This window comes from Pinus tabuliformis, chromosome Q, assembly GCF_031772625.1.
Source record: "Pinus tabuliformis cultivar Carrire ecotype Pingquan chromosome Q, CPIR1, whole genome shotgun sequence".
NCBI lineage: Eukaryota > Viridiplantae > Streptophyta > Pinopsida > Pinales > Pinaceae > Pinus > Pinus tabuliformis.
Window position 1 is genome coordinate 1,237,856,939 of NC_142296.1, and position 24,068 is coordinate 1,237,881,006.

General features: G+C 38.8%; 1 protein-coding gene across 2 annotated transcripts in view; it reads right to left on the minus strand.

Moving 5' to 3' along the window:
• LOC149224286 (Phosphatidylinositol 3- and 4-kinase family protein) overlaps nucleotides 1–24,068 on the minus strand; it is a 328,841-nt gene that overhangs the window by 242,396 nt on the left and 62,377 nt on the right. For both annotated transcript variants that reach the window (XM_089386063.1, XM_089386064.1), the window contains exons 4-7: nucleotides 1,426–1,596; nucleotides 1,087–1,245; nucleotides 789–916; nucleotides 122–428 (exon numbers count right to left, since the gene is read on the minus strand). In XM_089386063.1, the coding sequence (XP_089242189.1) occupies nucleotides 122–428; nucleotides 789–916; nucleotides 1,087–1,245; nucleotides 1,426–1,596 (765 nt within the window). The remainder of the gene's footprint in view (nucleotides 1–121; nucleotides 429–788; nucleotides 917–1,086; nucleotides 1,246–1,425; nucleotides 1,597–24,068) is intronic.

Below are 24,068 nucleotides of genomic sequence, written 5' to 3' on the forward strand. Positions count from 1 at the left end.
CAACGTATGCATATAACTGTTTTAGTTTGGCATCCATATGGCAAAAAATTATAACAAAAATTTTCATATTTTGTAGAACACAATTAGCAAAACCATGCTGTTGGTAGTGAATTTATCTTACAAGCGGCGGTGTTCCTTGGGTGATTTTCTGGACTGCCGATGACCATTGTACATTCCACATATAGGGTCCTGCCACTGCTTGAAGAGCCATGGCACTCATGCTCCCTAGGCTATTCATGGTTGTAGAAAGCAACTTGGAAGATGGTTGATTTGTCTGGATAGGTGGAGCTAAACCAAACAGCACAATATAAAACCATAAATTCCGGAACAATTTTAGCAAAGGAGGCTCTACATCTTGGGTAGGATCAAAATCTGAACATATCTCAGCAACAGATGGCAGAAGCGGCCCTAGCAAATCAGCTCCACTCCTGCATTAAAAGAAAAACCATTGGTAATTGAAAGATTAAGCCTCTTTTCTATATGCAAGTACAACAACAAGTATTTAATACTCATATTTTTAGGTTGAGTGCTTCACTGCTTATATCTTATATCGTGCAAGTATACAAATACCACAACAAATTGCATTAGGGCAAACCAAGAAGATTAATTCATTCTCAATTTCAGCAACCAAAAATGAACTCAGAGCTATGCATCATAAGGCATGAACACAAGAACCATATGGATTATACACACAAAAATATGTTTCCTCTGCATCTCTCTAAGGAATCTATCTCCTGTTACATTGTTTCATGAGTTTCTGTCACTTATTTTAATCATCGTTTTAATACCTGCCAGTCTTTGATTCTGCTACTAAACCCACGTCAGAACATAAAGCCAATAGACGGTGACGATAGTCAGACCTTAATTTAGCATCAGTAAGACCAGAGGCAACTGAAACAAATGCGGCAGGCAAAGTCTGCATCAATCATAACAGGATAAGTGTCTCTGATTAAAAAATTGCAGTCTATTACAATGAAGCCAAGCATCTCATTTCTGTCAAAAAATGTAAAATAGGATTGGACTGGTAACAAATTTTCACCTATACTTTATTGTAGCAAGTCACAAGCATATAGACCTGATACAAACCTCAACCCTTTCTGTAGTAGCTTCTGGAGCTAATGTTCTGCTTTGAGTTGATCCAACAGTAGAGAGTTTATCTAAATAGCTCCTTGTTAGCAATACTACTGTTTCACGATATGATTTCTCAAAACCTAAGCTGGCCATGCGAGCCACTGCATCCAAAAGCTGCAAAATGATATGTAATGTGCACAATCATTGTCAGTCGCACATTCTATGGCTGTGTCACAGCAAAGTAGGGAATTATTTTTAATCAAAAACTACAAAAATATATATTGTTTATACAGCTTCCCTAAATCAAACATACTGACAAAGGCTCCATTCAGAGTAAGTAACAAATATCCATACCCTAAGCCGCAAAAGGCTAGGTGTTGAAGCATCACCCTCTTCCAAACTCTCAATAAAAAGAGGTAATATCATCTCCACAACTTCAGGCCGTTTTAGCAGAAGCGCCATGTCAGCTAACAAGTGTATCACATTCAACTGGACTACAGGGACATTTTGCTTCTCTTTTTCCTCCTGAGAAAACAACACACAAAAAAAAAGACTTAGCAAAACAAATCCATCTGCTTATTTCAAATTGAAATTTTAGAGGCTCTGGAATAGGTATAAATATTATATACCTAAAAATATGACAACATCATGTCAAAAATGTTCGAACACCAACTAACACTTCCTACTAAATTCCTTTCACAAGTCATGGCAGAACAGAAAATCTCAAATTTTAAATGCAAAGACAACATTCTGATAATGTATCCTTTTATCATTATGAAACTGCTATTTATTTCATATAAACAAAAGAGAAACAAAGCCTGTTTGACATCCTGGAGAACCATCATGTTCAAACAAAGCAGGCAAAACCGTTATGGCCCTCTAGCTTATATAAGGGATCACTTCTATAAGTAAAGAGTAATCAGCCTACAACTGGGTTTGCATGAAAATGAATGAGGATTAGTATATATAGCAAATTATTATAAATTTATAATCATTCATACACAATTGTATATAATTTGTTTGATATTATTATCTGTGGGGTTGTGAGAATTATTTTTCTACTATATTAGGAGTTACTAATTATTATTATTTTTAATCTTGGCAAACATGATTCCTCTCTATGATTGGGATATTCAGTGTTGATTGGGACCTTCACAAATAATTCTTGAATACCACACCACCCCACAGAAGGAATATATCGAGATGACATTTGCTGAATATCACTACGAATAGAGAATGCAAGTATATATGGAATCTGTTCAAACATATCACGGCATACTTCAGAGTGAGGAGTAATCAGCCTATGTCATGAGGAACACCAACATCCGTGAAGCTTTAAAGCGGAGAGGTAACAAATGCTCTTTGAGCTCCATTGCAAGTATAAACAGTTGGTGAAATATAACAGCTTACTCACAAGGCCTAGGAAGAGAACCAACGGCTAAGACATGAAGAAGACTAAGGTGAACAGTGAATGCCTACACAAAAAAGAGATTCCAAACCCAATGGTAGAAGGTTGAATCCAAAGCAAGTTCCTTGCCACCCAAGCAAACAAGTAAAGGAAAAACTTCATGTCCCAACCTCCCTCCTCTTCTCTTGATTCTGCCTAATGTCATAATCATGCCACATTAAAATCTGAACGCCCTCATCTCCATGTGCCCACACAACCTCACTGTGCCAATCCACTGTCCCAGACACTCAAACCTCCTGCCCGTCCCATGTCTGCACACATGATCAAGCCAAACACAAAGTCATGAGCATGTACCAACATTATGAGTGCAGCACTTCCCAATCCCCAAACTCTGTTTATTTGCAATATGCCATATTTGATTTATATCCCAAGTAAAGTTTATAACCCAGAAATTTATTTATCCCAGTAAATTACTTTCTGAAATTACTGAATATAATGGTATTTTTAGCAGTAAAATTTGACAGCACAAACACAAGTAGGAAACCAATCTCACAGCAGAGAACATAAACCCTCCAATTTATTCTTCACTTTTATTTCTCAGAATAAATAAGGGCTCCCATACAGGGAAAATGGCCCACAGAGAAATACAGAATTTTACAGCAGCTTCAACCTGAGCATTTTGGTTCCCTGAAAACTCTGGATCTGCACCAGCTGATTTTACCTCACACTTGCAGCCTTCCAGCACTCAGAAAACCCCATGTGTGGCCTGCAAAACCCCCCTGCACTTCCACACAGTGGCCCGTTTGGATCTGTCCTCACACGTGCAGCCGATTTTCACTCAGGCATCTAGCAGGTCGATCTCCCTCACTCGTGCAACTAATCAATGTGCTTTTCCTAAGTTAGACTTAGGAAGATCTTAACAGACACTCAACAGGATCAAGTTCCTTAGAAAGCTTGGACAACTTTTGCATGCTTGACACTTAGGAAAGTACCTATCCACGGCTACAATATTAACACTCCCTCCTAGCAAGGAAGGCATTCTGCAGCACTCTCAACTTATCTCTATGGAAGACAAACTCCCCTTTTACCAGGGGCTTGGTGAGAATGTATGCAACCTTCTTATCTATGGAGATATACTGAAGCTCCATAGCTCCTCTCTGGACCCTATATTTTTTATGAAGTGATATATGATCTCTATATGCTTGCACCTATCATGGAACACTAAATTCTCCAAGAGTTTGATGCAATTCCGATAATCACATAGTATCATAGTAGAATCAAACTCAAGACGAAATGACTTGGTGAGCATCTTGCGAAGCCAAATAGCCTCACAATTTGCCAAACTCACTAGCTCTGCTGAATTGACTGCCACAAAAGAACATTTCCTGCTAAACCATGAAATCACTGTTGATCCCAAGCTGAAACAACATGCTGAGGTACTCTTCCTACCCACTACACTCCCAACTCAATCTTGTTAGAAAATGTAACTAGGTTCGGTCTTCATAATTGTATTTCTACTTGTATCAATGTAAATTTTATGAAAAACAAAAGAAAAAAGAGAATTTATTATTATTATTATTAATACTCTAGATAAGCATGTTCTTCATGCTTCTAGGGTTTCTTGAGTCAACAAGAAATTTTGTCATGAGTCAAAGTCCCTTTCAAGCAATTTGTAATGAAAAGAAAATATTATTTTTTAGTCTAGAAGAGTCTATTGGACCCCAAGACCAAGTTAGCCCTACAAAAGAGAAGTCAGCCTAAAGGAGGCCTAATTCGACCACATGAAAGGTTATATAAGGAAGAAACTTTGACTTCATTTGGACACTGTCACTCACAAGTTCGATCTCCAAACAAGAGAAGCAGAATCAAGTGCAAATGTCAAGAAGAAGAAGAGAAGGGAAAGCAAGAAGAAGATCTTTCTCATTTTGTTATTTTTTGTTCACACGTGCAATGTTCTGGGGCATCTTTACAAGTTGCAGGGTTGAAAATCTCTGAAGCTGCACGGCTGAAATACTGTGAAGCTGGGCCAAAATTCTGAAGTTGGGCAAGTTTTGAAGTTGTTGATCTTATGAACTTTGACTTGTTTGAGGAAGGATATTTTGGAGGGCTGACTTTGTGCTTGAGGAGGTCTTGATCTTGGTCTTTGGGTCTCAAATGTCTCATTTTGAACTGATTCTATAGGAAGAGAAGAATTTTTCTGGATTTTCCCCTTGGAGGGCTTTTGCTCTAGCTTGGAACCTATATCTTGTGTTCCTTTTGTTCTTGTGATCTTCATGTACTTTATGGTTTTGGTAATTGCTTGATGAAGAAGATATAATAAAGTAATTAAATGCCAACAAATCTCACAAGTAATTATCAAGTAAGGGGAATCAAAACCTAATCTGCAAACCCTTTGATTTCTCAACAAATCTAAGTCAGTATAACCTTGCAGTTGCACTCCACCACTCCTAACATATCTCAGCCCATACTCCACTGTACCTTGCAAGTACCTAAGCACATGCTTCTCTGCAACTCAATGCACCCTCATTAGCTCTACCATAAACTAGATTAGGGTATTCACAGAATCACAACAAACATATATATGGCCTACTATTGACCAAATAAATCAAAAAACCAATCAGCCTATACAAAGTGGGAGCCACCAATTTGAATCTGAAGCATTTAGCTTCTCCAAATTAGCAATCATGGGTGTAGACATAGGTCTGCAATCCACCATCCTGAAATCCTTAGGATATCAACTACATATTTTCCTTGTCCCATGGAAACCTCATCTGACTGCGGCCACACATCCAGTCCCAAAAAGTAGTGCATCATGCTGATGTCCTTCATCTTAAATTTGAAGCTAAATCTTATTGACACGTCTCAATGAGTTTCTCTAGCCTTCTGAAAAATAGGTCATCCACATAAAGTATCGAGATGAGTGGATCATCACCAACTAGTATGCGGTACAGATTGGGATCTGCCACACTCTTGTTGAAACTTGAAACCCATGCTCAGCAGATACCCATCAATCCTCGACTACCATGTACTTGATGCCTGCGTGAGTCCATATAATGCCTTCTTCAATCTGCACACATCAGAACTTCTCCCATGCACCTCAAAGCCCTGAGGTTGCTCAATGTACACCAACTCCTCAATCACTCTGCTGAGGAAGGTTGCCTTCACATCGATCTAATGTATCCTCCACCCCATCTCTAAAGCAATAGATATAACAGCTCGTATAGAGGTATACCTTGCGACGGGAACAAATGTCTCCTAGTAATCCATTGTCTCCTTCTGGGAGAATTCTTTTGCCACAAACCTCGCCTTATATTTTTCAATGCTTCCATACACAACATGCATGATCTTAAAGATCCACCTAGAGCCCACCATTGATTTCCCTTTTAGCCTTGGCACAATGTCCCACACATCATTCTCCATGATGAAGTTATAATCCTCAATCATGGCATCCCTCCAAACCTATTGACCTGTTACCTCCTCAAAGCCGATAAGCTCGAAACCAATGATGCTAATTTGAGAGCCATGTAACTAGGAAACTCCCTTGGTGGTTTACAATCCCTTAAGGTACCCCTAGGAGCCACTGCATGCTCATAAGCATCTCTGAGAGTCTGCTCTAGCCATCTCAACTTCCTCCTGACAGAACTAGAAAGAGCCTCCTACTCCTCACTCCTAATCTAAAGACTGCATTCTTGTTGTAGGTAGCACTGGTCTCTCCTCAATTTCCGAAGCCTCCTGCTCCTTATCCTTTGTTGTTGTTGGAAGTGGTTCATGTGACTTCCTAAAGGCTCGAATCTCCTCAAACCTGACATCCCAACTTACCATAGCCTTCATCTACGTTAGAATGTATACCCTGTAGGCCTTTCAAGTTTCATTATACCCTGCAAGGATGCGCTTTTGTGTTGAAGGCTCCAACATCATCCTCTTTTCTTAAAGTACATGAACATATATTGGAAAATCAAAGACGAGGAAATGGACAAACTCCAATTTCACTCCTCTAAATGTGAAATGCCTCCTGAGGAGTCTTGTCCCCCAAGACCTCATGAGGACTCATGTTCTCCACATATACTATCATATTGCATGCCTCTGCTCAAAGAAACATGGACAGATCATGATCATGAATCATTACCTTGGCAGCTCCAACAATGGCCCTACTCTCCCCATTCTGTTATAGGTTGTAAGGTATTGTCAACTCCTACCTGATTCCTGCCTCATTGCAAATCCTTGAAGTCATTGTAGGTATATTCACCGTCATTATCTGATCTCGAAACTTTAATCTTCTACTCTATTCAGTTCTCCACATGAGCCTTCAAACTCTCAAAACCAAGTGAAGACCTCATCCTTGATCTTCATGAAGTAAAATCATGTCATGATCACATAGTAACTATAACCACTCAAAGATGCCACTGGCATAGGAACACACATGTACACATGTCTGCACCAAACCTGATAACCTTGTTATCACTAGGAAAAGCATTCTTCACATATTTGCCAAGTACACCCTGCTACTCTACATTGAACTCTAAAAGACCAGTGACAATCTCCCTTAGTATGGGTAAAGCTCTGTGATGCAAGTGACCTCCTCTACCACAACTTGCACAAGTTGTCACTATCATGTACTATGGATCGTACAAGCTAAGCATTCAACATGTAGAGGTTACCTTCTCTTCCTCCAATTACTCGTCGTGAGTTGAGACCAAACTCTCTTGGCCTGACAAGTACCTATGCATCCTTGAACTAGACCTCAAACCCCTTGTCCTCCATGACTGAGACTATAAGTAGGTTCTTGGTTAGACCTAGAACATACAACACATTTGTCACCTTCAACGGATCTCCCAACTCCAACTGAAACTAAATGGTCCCAACCCCCTCTAAAGTACACTTGGTATTGTTCCCAAGCTCCACATATAGATCTGACTTATCCTCTGATATATTAGTGAATAAATCCCCTGATACAATCATATGAGGAGAAGCACCAATTTCCATGAACCAGGCACCCTTGGCTATGGTGCCATAAAGGCAACACACCCACAAGAACTTCTTTTGGAACTTGGTGGCAAACTCACGAATATGAGTGTCTGGTGAAGTTGCAACCTATTGTGCCTTTACCTTCCCCTTCTTCTTGTTCGAACACTGACCTACATAATGGTCGGTCTTGTAACAAGCAAAGCAATTAACCTTGCTGATATCTTTCTTCTTTCCAACCTGAGCAGTAGCCTCTCCACCTGAATTCTTCTTGGCCTTCCCTTTGCCCTTCCTTTCCTGACAAGCAAATGCAAGGTTCTTATTATTACCCTTGCACTAGCCTCCATACAAAGCTTCCTCTCAAATCTCTTCTTGGATGAAATCATCCCAAAGTCTCTCCCAATTAAGAAGGTTTTCTTGTGCCACAATGCCTTTGACAAACGGATCCCATTGCTTAATGAAGGCATTCAAGATCATCCTCACCAACTATTGCTCTGTCACGACCTCCCAAACCGCAACTCATCACAAACTTGTGTGATCCTGGTGAGAAAAGAAGCTATTGTATCTGATCTCGTCACCTTGATGCCCCTAAGTTTCTCTCTCAACGCCATCTTCCCATTTCGTTATCATTATGTTATAGTTCCGTCAAAGCCTCCCACATCCTTGGAAATCTTATTTTGAATAAATGAGGGATCATATGATCCTTCACAACATCCAGAACAATCCTCCTAGCTTTCACGTCCTTCTGGTTATGGGCCATTAGTTGCATAGCATCGACTATTTGATTAGTACCTTCGTAACCCAGGAAGGGTCGATATCCCAAGGAAAAATTTCTATGTGACCTGTTCTCAATCCCCCATGCCCTGGAATGAGGTTTTTATTCTCAGTGTTGTGTTACCAGTTGGAGGGGCAAGCTTCCATTTTGCAAACTCCGAAATGTTATTATCCATTAGTACCAAAGTTATCCTCTCCTACCAAGGACCATAGTTTGATGCACCCTCCAACTGATCTTCAAATCTCAACCCAGTTGTGACTACCCTTCCAAATCAAATACCCAACCAAAGAAAAAATCGATCTCCCACTTCTCAAAGTCAATGCTCTGATACCATGATAATTTCTTAATACCAGATCTAATTTATATCCCAAGTAATTTTTATAACCTAGAAATTATTTAACCCAATAGATTATTTTTTGAAATTACTGAATAAAATATATTGGTATTTTTAACTCTAAATTTTGACATGAGAAAAGCTAAGTTACCAGGATTCGGATACGGATACGGATACGGATACGGATCCGGATCCGGATCCGCTAGTTTTTTGAAAATCTAAGATCCGGATACGGCAAGGATACGTCACGTACAATCAATATATATAAAAACACCTTAAAGCTAAAAAATCAAATATTCCATGAAACCATCAAACATTTTTAGAACATTGAATGATAAATCATAAAATCATAAATATGAAGATTAAAACTTAAAAGTTAAAACATTGAAATGGTGCATCGTCCCTCATACAAAGTAACAAAAAGGTCTAAGGATCATGATTCATAATATCATGAATGATAATAGTAAATACATTTACATATCCTCAAATGGATCTATATCTTCTGCATATTGCAACTCTACATCATGAATAGATGATGGGGGTCCTGGAATGTAGGAAGTTGCATCAGTAGGCTGAACTGGTGGTGGAACAATATCCTCAAGTAGGTTGAGGTGAGTCATGGCATTCAGTGTCAGGTTCAAGTCAGAGATCTCAGGCTCCACATCCCACATCCTGCTCGGACCTTTTTTATACTCTGGTTCAACATGTGATAGAAGACGGAGGTTGGAATGAACATAAACAAGGTCCTCAGCCTTTGCCGCTCCCAACCTGTTTCGCTTCACTGAATGGATGAAGCCATATGTACTCCAATTCCTCTCAGCTGATGAGGAACTAGCAACCTGTGATAACAACCTAGTGGGGCTAGAGTAGACAGATGAATGCTATCCCCACCATGGAAGCCCCACCAAGTAATAGGATCAAGATGTCCTCGATCATCCATAGCTACTGGATCTGAAAAGCTACCAGTAGACTGTACAAACCCTCCAAATTCTTGGCGGACTTCCATTGCAACTCCCATATCTCTATAAATTTTCTTCAAGGCTGTCTTGTATCCTTGTACCACTTCAGAATCTTTGTTTGGTGCTGCTCTACCAGGTAAAGACAAAGTTTTAGAATGATAGTATTTAGGGTGCAATGCATATGCCAGAAGGTGTAATGGCGTGGTCATTTTGTTCCACCTTTCTGTAACTATGTCCTTCACTAAATCATAGAATGTTTCATGAGGGTCATTTTCACTTGCCCTGATAATTTCCCTTATCCTCTCCAACATACTATCAATGTTTTCATAAACTTCCCCCAAGCAAGGTGTATCTGTATCAAATGCCCTGATCAAGGTCAAGATTGGTTCAGTGAACCGTAGAAGATATTGAACCTTGTCCCACCATGCATCATCAAGAATGATGGACTTGATTTTTTGCCCTCTATCAGAAGTGGAAGTCCTCCATGATTCCCAAAGAGGGTCAATGACCATTGCTTGTAGTGCTTGTCTCACCTCCACAAGTCTCTTTATGACAAGAGTGTGGGAGGCAAAACGAGTTTCAGCAACCTATAAGTTTCAAAAGGCCAAATCTCAAATGAGAAACCATATATAAATTTGTAATTAAAAATAAGAATTTCATTATTTCTAATACAAATAGTATTGATTAAAAAAATTACCTTCAGTAGCTCCAACTTTGCAAAACCCCGATAAATGGCTTGGGACATTGAATGATTTGTTATGAACATTTGGATTTCTTTTGATGCTACATATATTTCATTAATCCATTCAATCTCACCAATCTTGGCAAGCATCAGGTTCAATGAATGGACTGCACATGGAGTCCAAAAGATGTGGTCATATCGACCCTCCACAATCAAACCTGCAGCTTTACAAACCTGTGCGTTGTCCGTAATGACTTGGACAACATTATGTGGCCCCACACTTTCTATTGCATCAATAAGAATTGTGGATATGAAAGATGCATCTTTCTCTATTCCACTGCAATCAACAGCCTTCAAAAACATTGCCCCTTGGGGGCATACTGCAACAACATTAATTAATGGGCGGTTTCTTTGGTCTCTCCATCCATCAGAAATGATGGACACCCCTGTTTCTGCCCATGTATCCCGGATTGCCTGTAGCTGTCTATCCACGGATTGCCTTTCTGATGCCAACAAGGTAGTGCGGACCTTTTCATATCCAGGGCTTTTGTACCCCTTTGGCGCTTCATTAATTGCCTTAATCATTTGTTGCCAGTAAGGGGAACGCACCAAATTGAATGCTAGCCCATTTGCATAGATGCAACGAGCTACATGTTCATCAGCGATGTCTCTACCTTGATTATTGAAACACGCTTCAAGAGGGCCTAGAGTGGCCCTTTTATTAGATGTAGCAACAGGCCTAGATGGCAATGGAGCCCTAGTTGTAGAACTTTGCACAGGGTGTTTTCCCTTAGCAAGTTTCCTATCAGCAGCTTCTTGCAAAGATGCATAGAATTTCATTTTTCCAGGACTCAAACCTTGGCCAGGTTTGCCATTTGCATCTTTTGGCCCGGTGCATACTTGCACCCCTGTGTTAGTTTGACCGGTGAGATGGGCCTTCACTCTAGTATATGAGCCATTTTTTATATCTTGGCATTCATTGCACTTCCATTTAAATGAACCACCTCCGGGATTTTTTCCAATAATCTCCACATACTGCCACAGAGGAGATTTTGGATCTGTTTTGATGATTTCCCCTTCACCATGCTCATGTTGTGAATCTTGTCATGGTTCCATTATGATAATGGTATAGACTCTAGAGTTACTTGCAACTGCATTTAAAAATCAAATTATAATATATTAATATTATTTATAAACAATTAAAAATTAAAACATTAAAAAAAATTAAATTTAAAATTTAAATACATTTAAAAAATTTAAATAACATATATTAAATATTAAATTTTAATATAACTGTTATTATTATCATTATGTTATATTAATATAACATATTAATATAAAGTTATAAACATAAATATTAATTATTAAATAATATAAATATTAAATAATAGACACACTGATACGTATAACATAAAGTTATAAAGTTATAAAGTTATAAACATAAAGTTATAAAGTTATATTAATATAAAGTTATAAACATAAATATTAATTATTAAATAATATAAATATTAAATAATAGACACACTGATACGTATAACATATATAACTGTTTATATGACCGTAAATATAATTATTAATAACATATATAACATATAATGATATAACATATATATATATAATAAATATTTAACATAAATATTATAATAAACATATAACATTATACATATAACATATATATATAATAAACACAAATATTAAACAATATAAATATTAAATCACTGTAACAATAAACACGCGCAGAAGAATACCTGTTAAGCTGTAAACCCGACTGTCTGAACAGTGAACACCGCCACCGCGTGCAGGGGAACCGGCGTGAACACTCTGCCCGACTGAGTTAACAGTGAACACCGCGTGCAGTGGGGCCGGAGTCGGAACGAATCAACCAAAAATTACTGTGCAGGAGGGGCCGGCGGTCGGAACGAAACAGTTTGTGCAGGAATGACAGTCGAGTCGGACAAAAGAAGGGTTATAATAAACCTAAAAAACACCGCGTGCGGGACCACAAAACCTAAAAAACGATTCGCTTTTTAACTTTTCGGCCACCTATCCACCGCTTCCGGCGTCACCGGCGGGATCCGTATCCGGTAAAGGCGAGCCGTTTCAAAAAAACCGCGATTTAAAAAAAACGTATTTTTCAACGTATTTTGCCGAATCCGGATCCGGATCCGGTTCAGATCCGTGGATCCGGCGGTTCTCCACCTGCCTCTGCCGGATCCGGTATCTTAGGAGAAAAGCAATAGGAAATCAATCACACAACAGAAAAAATTCACCCTCCAAGTTATCCTTCACTTTTATTGCTCATAATAAATAAGGGCTCCCTTACAGAGAAAATGGCCCACAAAGAAATACAAAATTTTACAGCAATTAGAAACTAAGAATTTTGGCTCCCTAAAAACACTAGATCTGCACCAGCTGATTTTTCCTCACACTTGTGGAGTTCCGACACTCAGAAAACCCACACTTGTGGCCTACAAAACCCTCTTACACTTCCACACATGCAACCCAATCTTCAGCGGCTAGATCTCACTCACTTGTGCAGCGTTTCTACAAATTTTCAAGGTCATCCTCACAAACTATTGCTCTATCACAACCTCCCAAACCGCAACTCATCACACACTTGTGTGATCTTGGTGAAATAAGAAGCTATTGCATCTGATCTCGTCATCTCAATGCCCCTAAGTTTCTCTCTCAACACCATCTTCCCATTTTTTTTTCAATCTGCTATAGTTTCGTGAAAGCCTCCCACATCCTTGGCAATCTTCTTTTGGATAAATGAGGGATCACATGATCCTTTACCACATCCAAAACAATCCTCCTGGCTTTCACATCCTTTTGGTTATGGGCAACTAGTTGTGTAACATCGATAGGAGGGGCTAATTTCCTATGTGCAGACTCTGAAATGTTGTTCTCCATTAGTATCAATGTTATCCTCTCCAAGGACCATAGTTTGATGCACCCTCCAACCAATCTTTGATGCACCTTCCATTTGCGACTATCCTTCCAAATCAAACACTCAACCATAGAAAAAACCGATCTCCCACTTCTCAAAGTCGATGCTCTGATACCATGGTAATGTCCTAATACCAGATCTAATTTATATCCCAAGTAATTTTTATAACCCAGAAATTTATCTAACCCAGTAGATTATTTTTTGAAATTATTGAATAAAATACATTGGTATTTTTAACAGTAAAATTTGACATGAGAAAGCATTAGGAAATCAATCACACAACAAAAAAATAAACCCTCCAACTTATCCTTCACTTTCATTTCTCAGAATAAATAAGGGCTCCCTTACAAAGAAAATGTCCCACGAAGAAATAAAAAAATTTACAGCAGTTAGAACCTGAGAATTTTGGCTCCCTAAAAACTTTAGATCTACACCAGCGGATTATTCCTCACACTTGTGGAGTTCCAACACTCAGAAAACCCACACTTGTGGCCTGCAAAACCCTTTTGCTCTTCCACACCTGCAACCCATGATTCATCAGTTTGATCTCACTCACTCGTGCAGCATCTCTACAAATTTTCTTGTTGTTGTAACTCTTGGAGACAGTTCCTGGTTGCAATGAACCAATGCCTGAGACATCTTAAAATTTAAGGAAATTGTTACAATCAATGGCCGGAGGGGCAAGCTACGAGGGCCTGCAACCAAAACTTCTAATTCTGAAAGCCTCGCTTGCCAAAACAGAATGGCCAGAGAAACTCTGAGTGTTGCAAGGTCTTGAACACACTTTCACATGCTTCTTCTCTCATGCTTCTCCAACTTGAGTAAGCATCTTCTAAATTTTTGTAGTAGTAATTGATGGCTTTATTCTGATCAAAGACATTTAGCACTTTTCCTCAATTCAAACTTTAACAAATATTTGGATCTACTAGATGAGAATTAGATTGGTGAACATGTGTGAACATGTATCAATGTATCATGGATGTACTTCATCTATTTTGTACTGACATTTATCTTTCCTCCTATATGTGGTTTAGTCCAATTGACTAATCACCCACTTTATTGTATTTTATTGGGCACTTGGTCGATTTTGTTCACCATCCCCTTACTTTATACTCTACATATAGCTGATACAATTAGCGTACAACACATGTACATATGTAAAATGCTATGGTAATTTTGCCCTAGGTTTCTTCAGATGATAAGGTTTTACCAAGCCTTATTATTTTCTTTACACTCATCAAAATATCCTTTTGTGATAATAAATTATCAAAATTCACATTACAACGTGGGTATTCCACCAAACATTAATTCCACAAAATCTATTTTTTCCAAATAGCGGACCCACAACAATTGTCCAGAGATATATATAATATAATAGCATAAAGATTCAACCAAGTGCTGGTTTAATCACAACTTTATTTTTTTATTAAATTCAATAAAATAGTGGACCCACAGTAGTCATGAAACTTCACAGATAATCACAGTAAGCCGCAACAGTAAAACAAAAACTTCTAACTAGACAATTGACCATACTTTAACTAGTTGGCTCACCATAGACAGGAGGACTACTGCAATATCTATTCTCGTCGAAACAGTGACCTCGGTTCTGTTAGGCTCTTCATGTGGTCGAATTTCGAACTTCACGGAATGCTTCGCGTCATAGGAAATTCCTACATGTAAAAAACGATTTGTTTCACAGAAGGGTGTCATCCTCGGGCTATGTCCATCATGCAATTTCTAACTCCGAAATGCTACTCCAAATTTCGCGTTATTCTTCCCTTGGTGCATTCGACGACCAAAAATTGAGATGAGCGATTGTCGTACCCTTGCTCGCTCTCTGTGCCAAACAAGATCTCATTCCTCAATTAATATTTTCAACGCTTTGCTAGATTCCTACTCAGAAATAAATGTGTTGTTCAGAACCCTTGGTTGAATGTCGGTTGCTAACTCCTTCATAGCATGATTTGATCGCATGCCCTTGTTTGACCTACTGCAATGTCAGAGTGTTTCGGTGGCCCTCGCCTCACTCCCTTGAGTCTTTAGCTTACCACCGGAATCTGGATGCCACCAGATTCGCTCACTACCTAACCCCACTCAAATTTCATGTACTGGAACAATGCCAATGCTTAATATTTCCTGATGTTGGAAACTTCGAATTGTCACAAGGGTTTTTCCTTTGATCTCCCCTACCTCAAAATTTCGTCTGCTTCAAAAAAAGTTTCACCTTGGCCTCAGAACGAATTCATAGGTACTGCAAGATATTTTGATTGGTTTGCTTCAAATACAAGTGACCTCGTTCCTCGTTCAGCGAAATGATTCCTTGTTTGCCAAAACAAAGAAGAGAAAGATAAACAAAGTTACTAACTAAGGTGGAATCTTTCACCACCAAAATTAGTAGGGTAGAAGGGGTCTTAAAAACCTCAAAGCTAATGCTCAAAAACAGATGAGATGATCCACACTTGACGCCAAAATGAATACAATATTCCTTTATTTATAAGCTTCCTTGAGGGGTTTTGTCTTCATAAATGGTTGAGTAAATCTTACTCAAAACCCAATTCTACGTTTTTAACCCCAACTACCCCAAAACTTGCGCAACAATGGGTGTTTTGGGGGTTTTCCCCTTCTTAGGTGGACCATAGCCTACGGGGAAGGATAGGCTAATGAGCCTTATTTTGTCCTCAATTTGTTGAGGACATTACAGTCCCTCCCACCCGAAATTGCTTTCCCTCAAACAATTGCAAGTTTGGGTGCTGCAAAATCCACTCTCCTTCCCATGTCGCATCCTCCTCTAGTAAATTCTTCCATTTGATGAGGTATTCCAGAATTACTCTTCCCCTTGACTTCTTTTCCCGCACGGCCATGGTCGTTTCCAGAGTCAGTTCCAATTGACCCTCTTCATCTAATGGTGGCAATTCGACAAAGGTGGTGACCTGTTGACCCACAACCTTCTTGAGGCATGATACATGGAATACATTGTGGATTCTGCTATCACTTGGTAGCTCCAACTCATATGCCACCTCGCCCACTCTACAGATAACTTTGTAAGGCCCATAAAACCTCAGCTTCAATTTTTCCGCTTCGCTCTTCTTGACAGTAGACTATCTATAGGGCTACAATTGCAAGAAAACAAGATCTCCTATCTCAAAATTGTGTTTTGTTCTATGCTGGTCTGCATACAACTTCTACCGATTTTGAGCAACCTGTATGTTTTCCTTGAGTACCTTGAGAATGTACCGACTCGCCTGTATCCAGTCTTTGGCAAGAATTGCTTTGTTGTCTCCAAAAATTTTGTCGATGAAATATGGTGCATCATATCCATACAGAGCTTTGAAGAGAGTAAGCCCAATGGATAACTGGTAGATGGTGTTGTAGCAATGCTCCCTAATTTACAACCACTTAATCCACGCCTTTTGTGACCGGTCACATAGTTGCGTACGTACCCTTCAATCCACTTATTCACAATTCTATCTTACTCATTTTCGGGTGATAGTTAGAGTTAGGGGTCAATTCAGTTCCCCCAAGCCTTATAACTCCTACCAAAATGTGCCCATAAATCTACTATGACAATCGTTGACTATATTTTTTGGCAGACCATGCAATCTAAAGACTTCTTTGAAAAACAATTTTTCCATTTGTTTGGCTGAATAATCGCTAAGATGGCAAAAAAGTGTGCAAATTTAGTTAGTCTTTCTACCACCATGTAGATGCAGTCCTTCCCTTGCATTTTGGGTAGCCCTGTGATGAAATCCATCGAGATGCAGGTACAGAAAGGAAGAGTGCATCAAGGAGAAAAGGAGTACATTTGTTAGGGTAAACTTGACTCGATGAAAGAGTCAAAGTTGTTAGGTCCACAATGGTGGCTTTGGGCACATGGTTTTGGTAGCCCATGTTATTAGAACACATGGATTACATGTGTGATGAAGCCTTTAAAAGACTTGGGGATTCGCGATTGTAATGTGCTTGAGTTGAGCGGAGGGCTCACTTGGTCGAGCCAAGATATTGGCCATCTTGGTTGTTTTTAAGTCAAGGCATGTTTGCATTTAAGCCATAAGATAGTAAATGATATATTAGGTTGGTTATCCCCAGTTGGTGTTTTTTGGGGTAAATCATGGCGTGGATGGTTTATGTGTGGTGTTGTTGTTATGTATGTGATTTTATCATCGTTTCTCTTGTATTGCTTTTATCTCTAACAAGTGGTATTAGAGCCAAAAGATCGTCGCCTGTAGAAGGTGATGGTTGCAAATGTCAACACATTGTATGTTGAGGCAAAAGTCAACATAGAGAAGCTCAATTGGGATTTTACTAGCATACATAAAGATTGTCTGAGAGGAAATAGAGGTTCAACAAGGTGAGATGCAGCTACAAAAACGAGATCTGGGGAGGAGAGCACCTATTGTGAGAAGGTGTGCAGATGTAAGATAATGGTTACATAAGTGTTGGACAACAATAACAAAGAAAAAATATACTTTGGAGATGAAATTTATAAATTAGATGTATATAGTCATACAACTGTAAGACCTAATTAAGCATGGGCACCCCTATCAATAAAGTCTTGGAGTAGACCTAAGTGATAGGAGGAGAGAGCATGCGCATTTCCCCTATCGATTTTAAAGGGGGGAATGTTACAGTAAACTTGACTCAATGAAAGAGTCAAAGTTGTTATGTCCCAATGGCGGTTTCTGGCGCATGGCTTTTGTAACCCGTGGTATTAGAACCCATGGATTACATGTGATGTAGCATTTAAAAGGCTTGGGGATTCTTTATTGTAAAGTGCCTAAGTTGAGCGGAGGGCTCACTTGACTGAGCCAAGATGTGAGTCAGCTTGACTACTTTTAAGTTAAGAAATGGATACGGTTAAGCCATAAGATAATAATAGATATACTATTAGGCCGATTTTTACCCAGTTGGGGTTTTCCAGGGTAAATCATGGTGGGCATAGTTTATGTGTGGTGTTGTTGATATGGACGTGCTTTTTATCATTATTTCTCTCGTATTATTTTTATCTCTCAACAAGATTTGATAAAGAGATGAGCAAGTATAGTAGGCCTTATAGTCTATAACATTGTTCGAGTTGTTTGTTCTTTATGCACAACTTGTACGTCTTCAAATCTAACCATATACCTTTAGATATAGTCATACAATATATTGTTTCAGCATGTTTTATAGTTAAATGGGGAGAAAAGGCAATTTGTTGTCTAGGAAACGCAGAAACTAGCAAGCAACATTGTTGTAAATATAACCTCTTCTATACATGCCATATACTTCTATCTGAGGTGATTTAATGACCATGCAAATGTTGGTTCAAAGCAAGTTGTGAAGGTCATAAATTTAATTTTCCAGTGTTTGAGTTATTTGATGAGAGAACATTATCACAACACTCACCTAGGCTAGAAAAATTTACAGAGTGCCCTTGGGCTCGCCGCTCATAGTTTTAAAATCTAAAACCAGGTTTTGAACCAGGCCACCTATCAAACTAGGGTTCGAACTGGAACTAGATCAAAATGTTGAAAAGTGTAACTAGGCTCGGTCTTCGTAATGACATATAATTGTGATTTTATGTAAATAGATGTAAAGAAGAAAAATTAAACATTGTAATGCTTGCATCATGGGTTTCATGACAAAGAGATTTTATTTTTGAGTCAAGGCTCGCATTGAGAGCCTTTAGGAATTTTGTCATCTAGTCATAAAAGAATAAAAGAGTCATTGTCATGTAATGAAGTCATGTTACAGATTGTACAAAGTCACACTTGTCTATGTAAAGTATTCCTCCAAGACTTTGTCACTAGCCCTCTCCAAATCGGCCTACAACAAACGAAGAACCTAGAAGATGATATTGGCTCTCCTCCTTATGATCATGTCAGCCTAAAGGACATGAGACAGCATGTATATATAGCCACACTCGGCCTCACTTAGAAGCAAGCAATTCAGTGAAGAAGAGCCTACAAGCAGAAGTGCGAAGAAAGGACTAGAAGTAAAGCGAAGAACAAAGGAAGTATAGCAAAGGAAGGATTCTTCTGGGGTTTCTAATTTGGGTTACATTCTCTCCCGCGTGCAAAAGAAGAAGAACTGAAGGCATAGAGAGAAGATCAAAGAACTTGTTGTTGCATTGAAGTGACCTTGTTTGGGTATAGGATCTCGCAGAAGGAAGCCGAGGAGAAGTGTTATAGGTCTCTCTCTTGAAGAAACTAATCAAGGAGCATATACTATTCTAGGGTTTCTGAAATAGGGTTAACCTAAGAGACTGAGATTCTCTGGGGAAGCCAAGAAGAGTAATGTGGAAGAATAGAGACCGAGATTCTCTAGAAAAAGCCAAGGAAAGAGAATAGAGACTGAGATTCTCTAGAAGAAGTCAAGGAGAGCAGTTCGAGATCTAGAAGAAGCCAAGAAAGGGAAAAGGCTAGTGACAAGGGTCTTGGGAGGACACTAGAGGCAAGGGTCTTTGTCATGGTCTTGGTATTCGTCAATTGAAGATCCATAAGAAGAATTTTCTGATTGGGTTTTCCTCTCAAAGAGAGAGAGGTTTTGGCCCTAGCTGACAAGCTTACATATTGTGTCTCATCTTCTATTGTTTATTTAGTAATTGTCTTAATGAAGAGAACACATTGATAATATAACGAAGAGAAGATCATAATACAAGAAGTAAAAGCATATCACAAGCAATTATCAAGAAGAGAAATCTCTTAATCATTAATTCTCTAGATTTCTCAACACAGACTGTATCAAACAAGATTCGATGAACAGGAATTGAAAATAATACACAACATAATAAATTTTTAAGGGTAAAATATTATTTTTAAGATTTCAAACCATGATTCCAAACCATTAGAGACAAAATATGCAAAGTTTTCTCACGTGTACAACATGTAAGGGTGCATATATCAAAATGGCACCAAGTGAAAAACATATCATCAACAAAATTCATAATCAATGTGACTCGAAATGGCCTCTAGAGTCCAAAAACAATGCTACAAATCAAGCTATTAGGACATTGGCCTACTAAAAATCATTGATCAATATTATCACTCATCAAACTTATGTTTCTAATTTCTACTTGTATAGCCTTTTCCCTAGTCGTTGCCTCCTCAAACTTTTCAAAGTATTCTACCCTAATAGGTCCTATCACTTCATCTAGTTCATCAAACGGTCTTACATGGCCTCTTATACCAACCAGGCATAGTTTCAACTTTCAACCTCTGGATGCCCCCTCCTCCATTTAAGCACTGGCAATATTTGCACAACATTTAGCCATCAATAACATCACAATGAACCCATGCAACATCATTGGTTTTGGGGGCCATAGTGGATGATGAAGTTTCATTTTTGAAGGGAATGAGATCTGCAAATGAGAAAAAAATGCTAATAAGTAAAATACAAAACATATGGTAGCCCCCAACGGCGGCTCAATTGGTGATCGCCATGAAAATGAAGTATTATATACCACAAGATTCCAAGTTCAAATCCCTCGAGTTTAGCTGTGGCCATGTGCTTGGCGCGGCATAGTTCACCTAGGAGTTATAGGGTAAGAGTGGGAATTGAGCCTATGTCACACGAGTACAAGACTTGGCCCAGTTGCCAATTCCTCTAGTCAAAAAGAAAAAATTATAAAACCTATGATAAATTTGAAAACAAAAAAGATACAATTTTAGCCTACAAAGAAGGGTTGTTTTTACTTGAAAAGGGGGGAACGCATTAAAAACGGGGACAGCAATCAAAAATAGAACTTTTCAAGAAAGAAACCATACCTAGCAATGAAAACCAGCTGCCAAAGCCTCCTCCCAAAGATGACAACTCCACTAGACAGCTCCAAACCAGCTCCAAGATGACAAAGAACCTCTAAACTTGCTATTCTTGTTGCAGAACTCTCCAAGCTCTCATATGATCACAAAATCTAGAAATGAGAAGTGTGAGGCAAATAGAAGCTCAGGGTTGCTTTTATAAGCTTGGGAGCAAATTTTGGATAGAAATTTCCCACAATTTCCAAAAAGACACCTAAAACATCACTTGCAAGTCCCATCCTTGCCACGTGCACCAACAATAAATCAGGACAATTTTACCAAACTTAGCCTGTTAGGACCAGTTGGTACCAATTAAGTACCAAACCGACTGGTTTGATACCTAGCTCATACCAACTAGTCCCCAAATCCTCAATTCATTTACTTGTCTAATGTGTGAGGCGAGTTGACCAACCGATTTGGCACGTCACCGGTTCAAACCAGACAGATTTTAAATTGTGTTAGACACCTAAACATCAGGATTGGGTGAATAATTTCTAAATATAAATAAACGGAAATATGAATAGTTAGAATAGGAATCGACCTTGGAATATGAAACCCATGGGTCACTCTTAAATGTTATATAAGTCTATTCTCATTAATGCAATCCTATCTAAGTTCAGAAGTTACCATCCTAGCCTGACATGGTATCAAAACCTGGTTGTTTGTCCTGTTGTAACGCCTCTTTGCCATCTGCTCAGAAACATTCCTGCCCACTCTGTTCGTCAAATCTGTCATTATGGCTAGACTCTGCCTCTCAGACCTGCAACCTATTGGGTGCTTGATTATTTTGGCATGGCTCATTCATATTCTCCATGAGTTGTAACACCCAGCCCTGTCTCCCTTCCCCAAGCTTGGTTTCATTGCCTATATTTTCTGTTTATGCCATCCACTCTTGTGCTTAGAGCTTTCCTATATGCAATTGCAAGATCTCTTCTTTGATCAGAGAAACACCTTCTTATGGCATATTCTAATAGGTTGCTTGCATCAGTTCTCACATAAGCTTTTCCTCTTTTTCAAGTTGATCCTACATGATTAAGTGTGCTTCCTCTTGTATTGGTCAAAGATTGCCTTTTGTTCACACATCTGCATGAGTTTCGGCCAGTGGGAGTACGCATTCTTCCCTGTAACAATGAGAATGATTCGTTTTGCATTGTTGTATGAAGCACTCAGCTACAACCACCACAAACGCCAACTCTTTACGTTGTTTTCTAAGAAGAAAAGGGGGATTTAGGGTTAGTGAAGATCGGCACTACATTACCGAGGAATTTATTGAATTTAAGGATTATGTGATGTGAACGAAGACCTCACTCTTTGCTTGTGTTTGTTGTTGAAGATTGAAATGGAGCTCGAACACTTCTCTCCTCAATTCCATATATAAATCTACATACAAACCTCGATTGTTGAGTTATGTTCTATTTTTTATTCTATAATGCATCCTTTGCTTTATTAGATATCGTTGGATTTATGCTTCTTGCTTCTTAATATGTAGACTGTGTGCCAACCCCCACTACTAATTCTTTGCACATTAGAATGACAACTCCTTTTGTGATAGAATATGTGAACCCAGTCACCAACTTGTCAAGTTGCCACAAAATTCAAACCTAGTGTTCTAGGTGACCCACGATTTTTTATTGTTGTATGAGCAACTCATTGCTTTGCAATGGAAATTTGAGTTGAATATGCTATTACAACTTGGGTATTTAATATCAGGTTTAATAATTTTTGGCTTATGTAAGAAATTCTGAAATCTCGTGCATTTCTCCATCAAAGATTAATCATACATTACGAAGACCTCAGTTCAAGAAAAAAAATTAAGATGCATTCCCCATTTTTATTGTTGGCATAGTGCTCATAGACAAGGAGAATTATAGAGAACGGTCCTCAAAAATCAGAGATACCCTCATTTTTAATGACTTATGCAAAAGGCATCTGTGAAGAAGAAGATGATAATTTTAACTTTACCCACCAAGCCCACATCAGATAAGGAACTAGCCATTTAGGAGAACAAGGCCAACAAAACCTAGGACCTAATTGTTGCTTTTGTAAGTGAGGAGGTCAGTCGTTATATAGTTTCAGTTACAAGTTCTTCTCGTACATTGAAATTGAAAAATCTATATGACTCACACTCAAAATTGGAGGTTGTTCAGTTGATGGTCAAAACTCTTAACAACTTTCAAGCCACTTTATCTCTTGAATCAAACCATCAACCATAGTAGTAGCATCATTTGTACATGCTCAAATGCTCTGAAAAACTTCCAGATCAAATGAATACTAGCAACAACACTCTGCCTCTGAACACATATTCTGTAATGCAACAGCTCCAAAGGAAATATCCCCACACATGTCTGCACAAAGCTTCAATCCAACGCATCACATTTTAGATTGCCAAAGGATCTCTGCATAGATGCATATATTAGGCTTTGATTACACTACTCAATGCACCTTACAAAATTGCTTCCAGTCAACACACCTTTTAAAAGGACTCTATCCTTACTGTAGAGTCTAGACAACCTTCTATACTGTTTCAGAGATGTCACTGAAACAAACACCCCAAGCCACAAATTCGAAGGAAACTGTAGCAATCATTACCAGAATACATCGAAACGAAATTTGGTGTCCAAAAGATTTTGGACTTTACTCAGAAACAGTGATTAGGAACAGTAGTCTCTGATGCCATCCAAATGCCCTTAGTGATGATGCTGCTAGAGTCTTCAATATGCTTTAGACAGGTCAGACATGCCTTACTACAATGCCGAAGTTACCTCAGGGGCTCTTTTTTGCTTTGGATCAAGCTTTGGTAAAAGTTCTTCACGATCTGCATAGTAAACTCAATGAGGATGGCTCAAATGATGTCTCAAACTGGAACACAAAGATAACCTGATGTGTCAGTCAATTCAACCTCATGAGATGCCATAGAGATCTGCTCTTGGAGGGCCAAAACTTGTCAAGAATAGCACTGATACACTTACTCAAATTCAGTGAAGTTTCCTCAGATAATATGTGCGAATATACTGTGTGTTTAGGGCATAGAACAGGCCTGTAATTTCCTTACAGTCTGCAAAAAGGTCTGGATCAGCCTCGGACTAGGGCTCAGCAAAACAAAAAAACAACTCCGATTAGCCTCTCAAGTGTGCCTTCGAATGTTACACAGA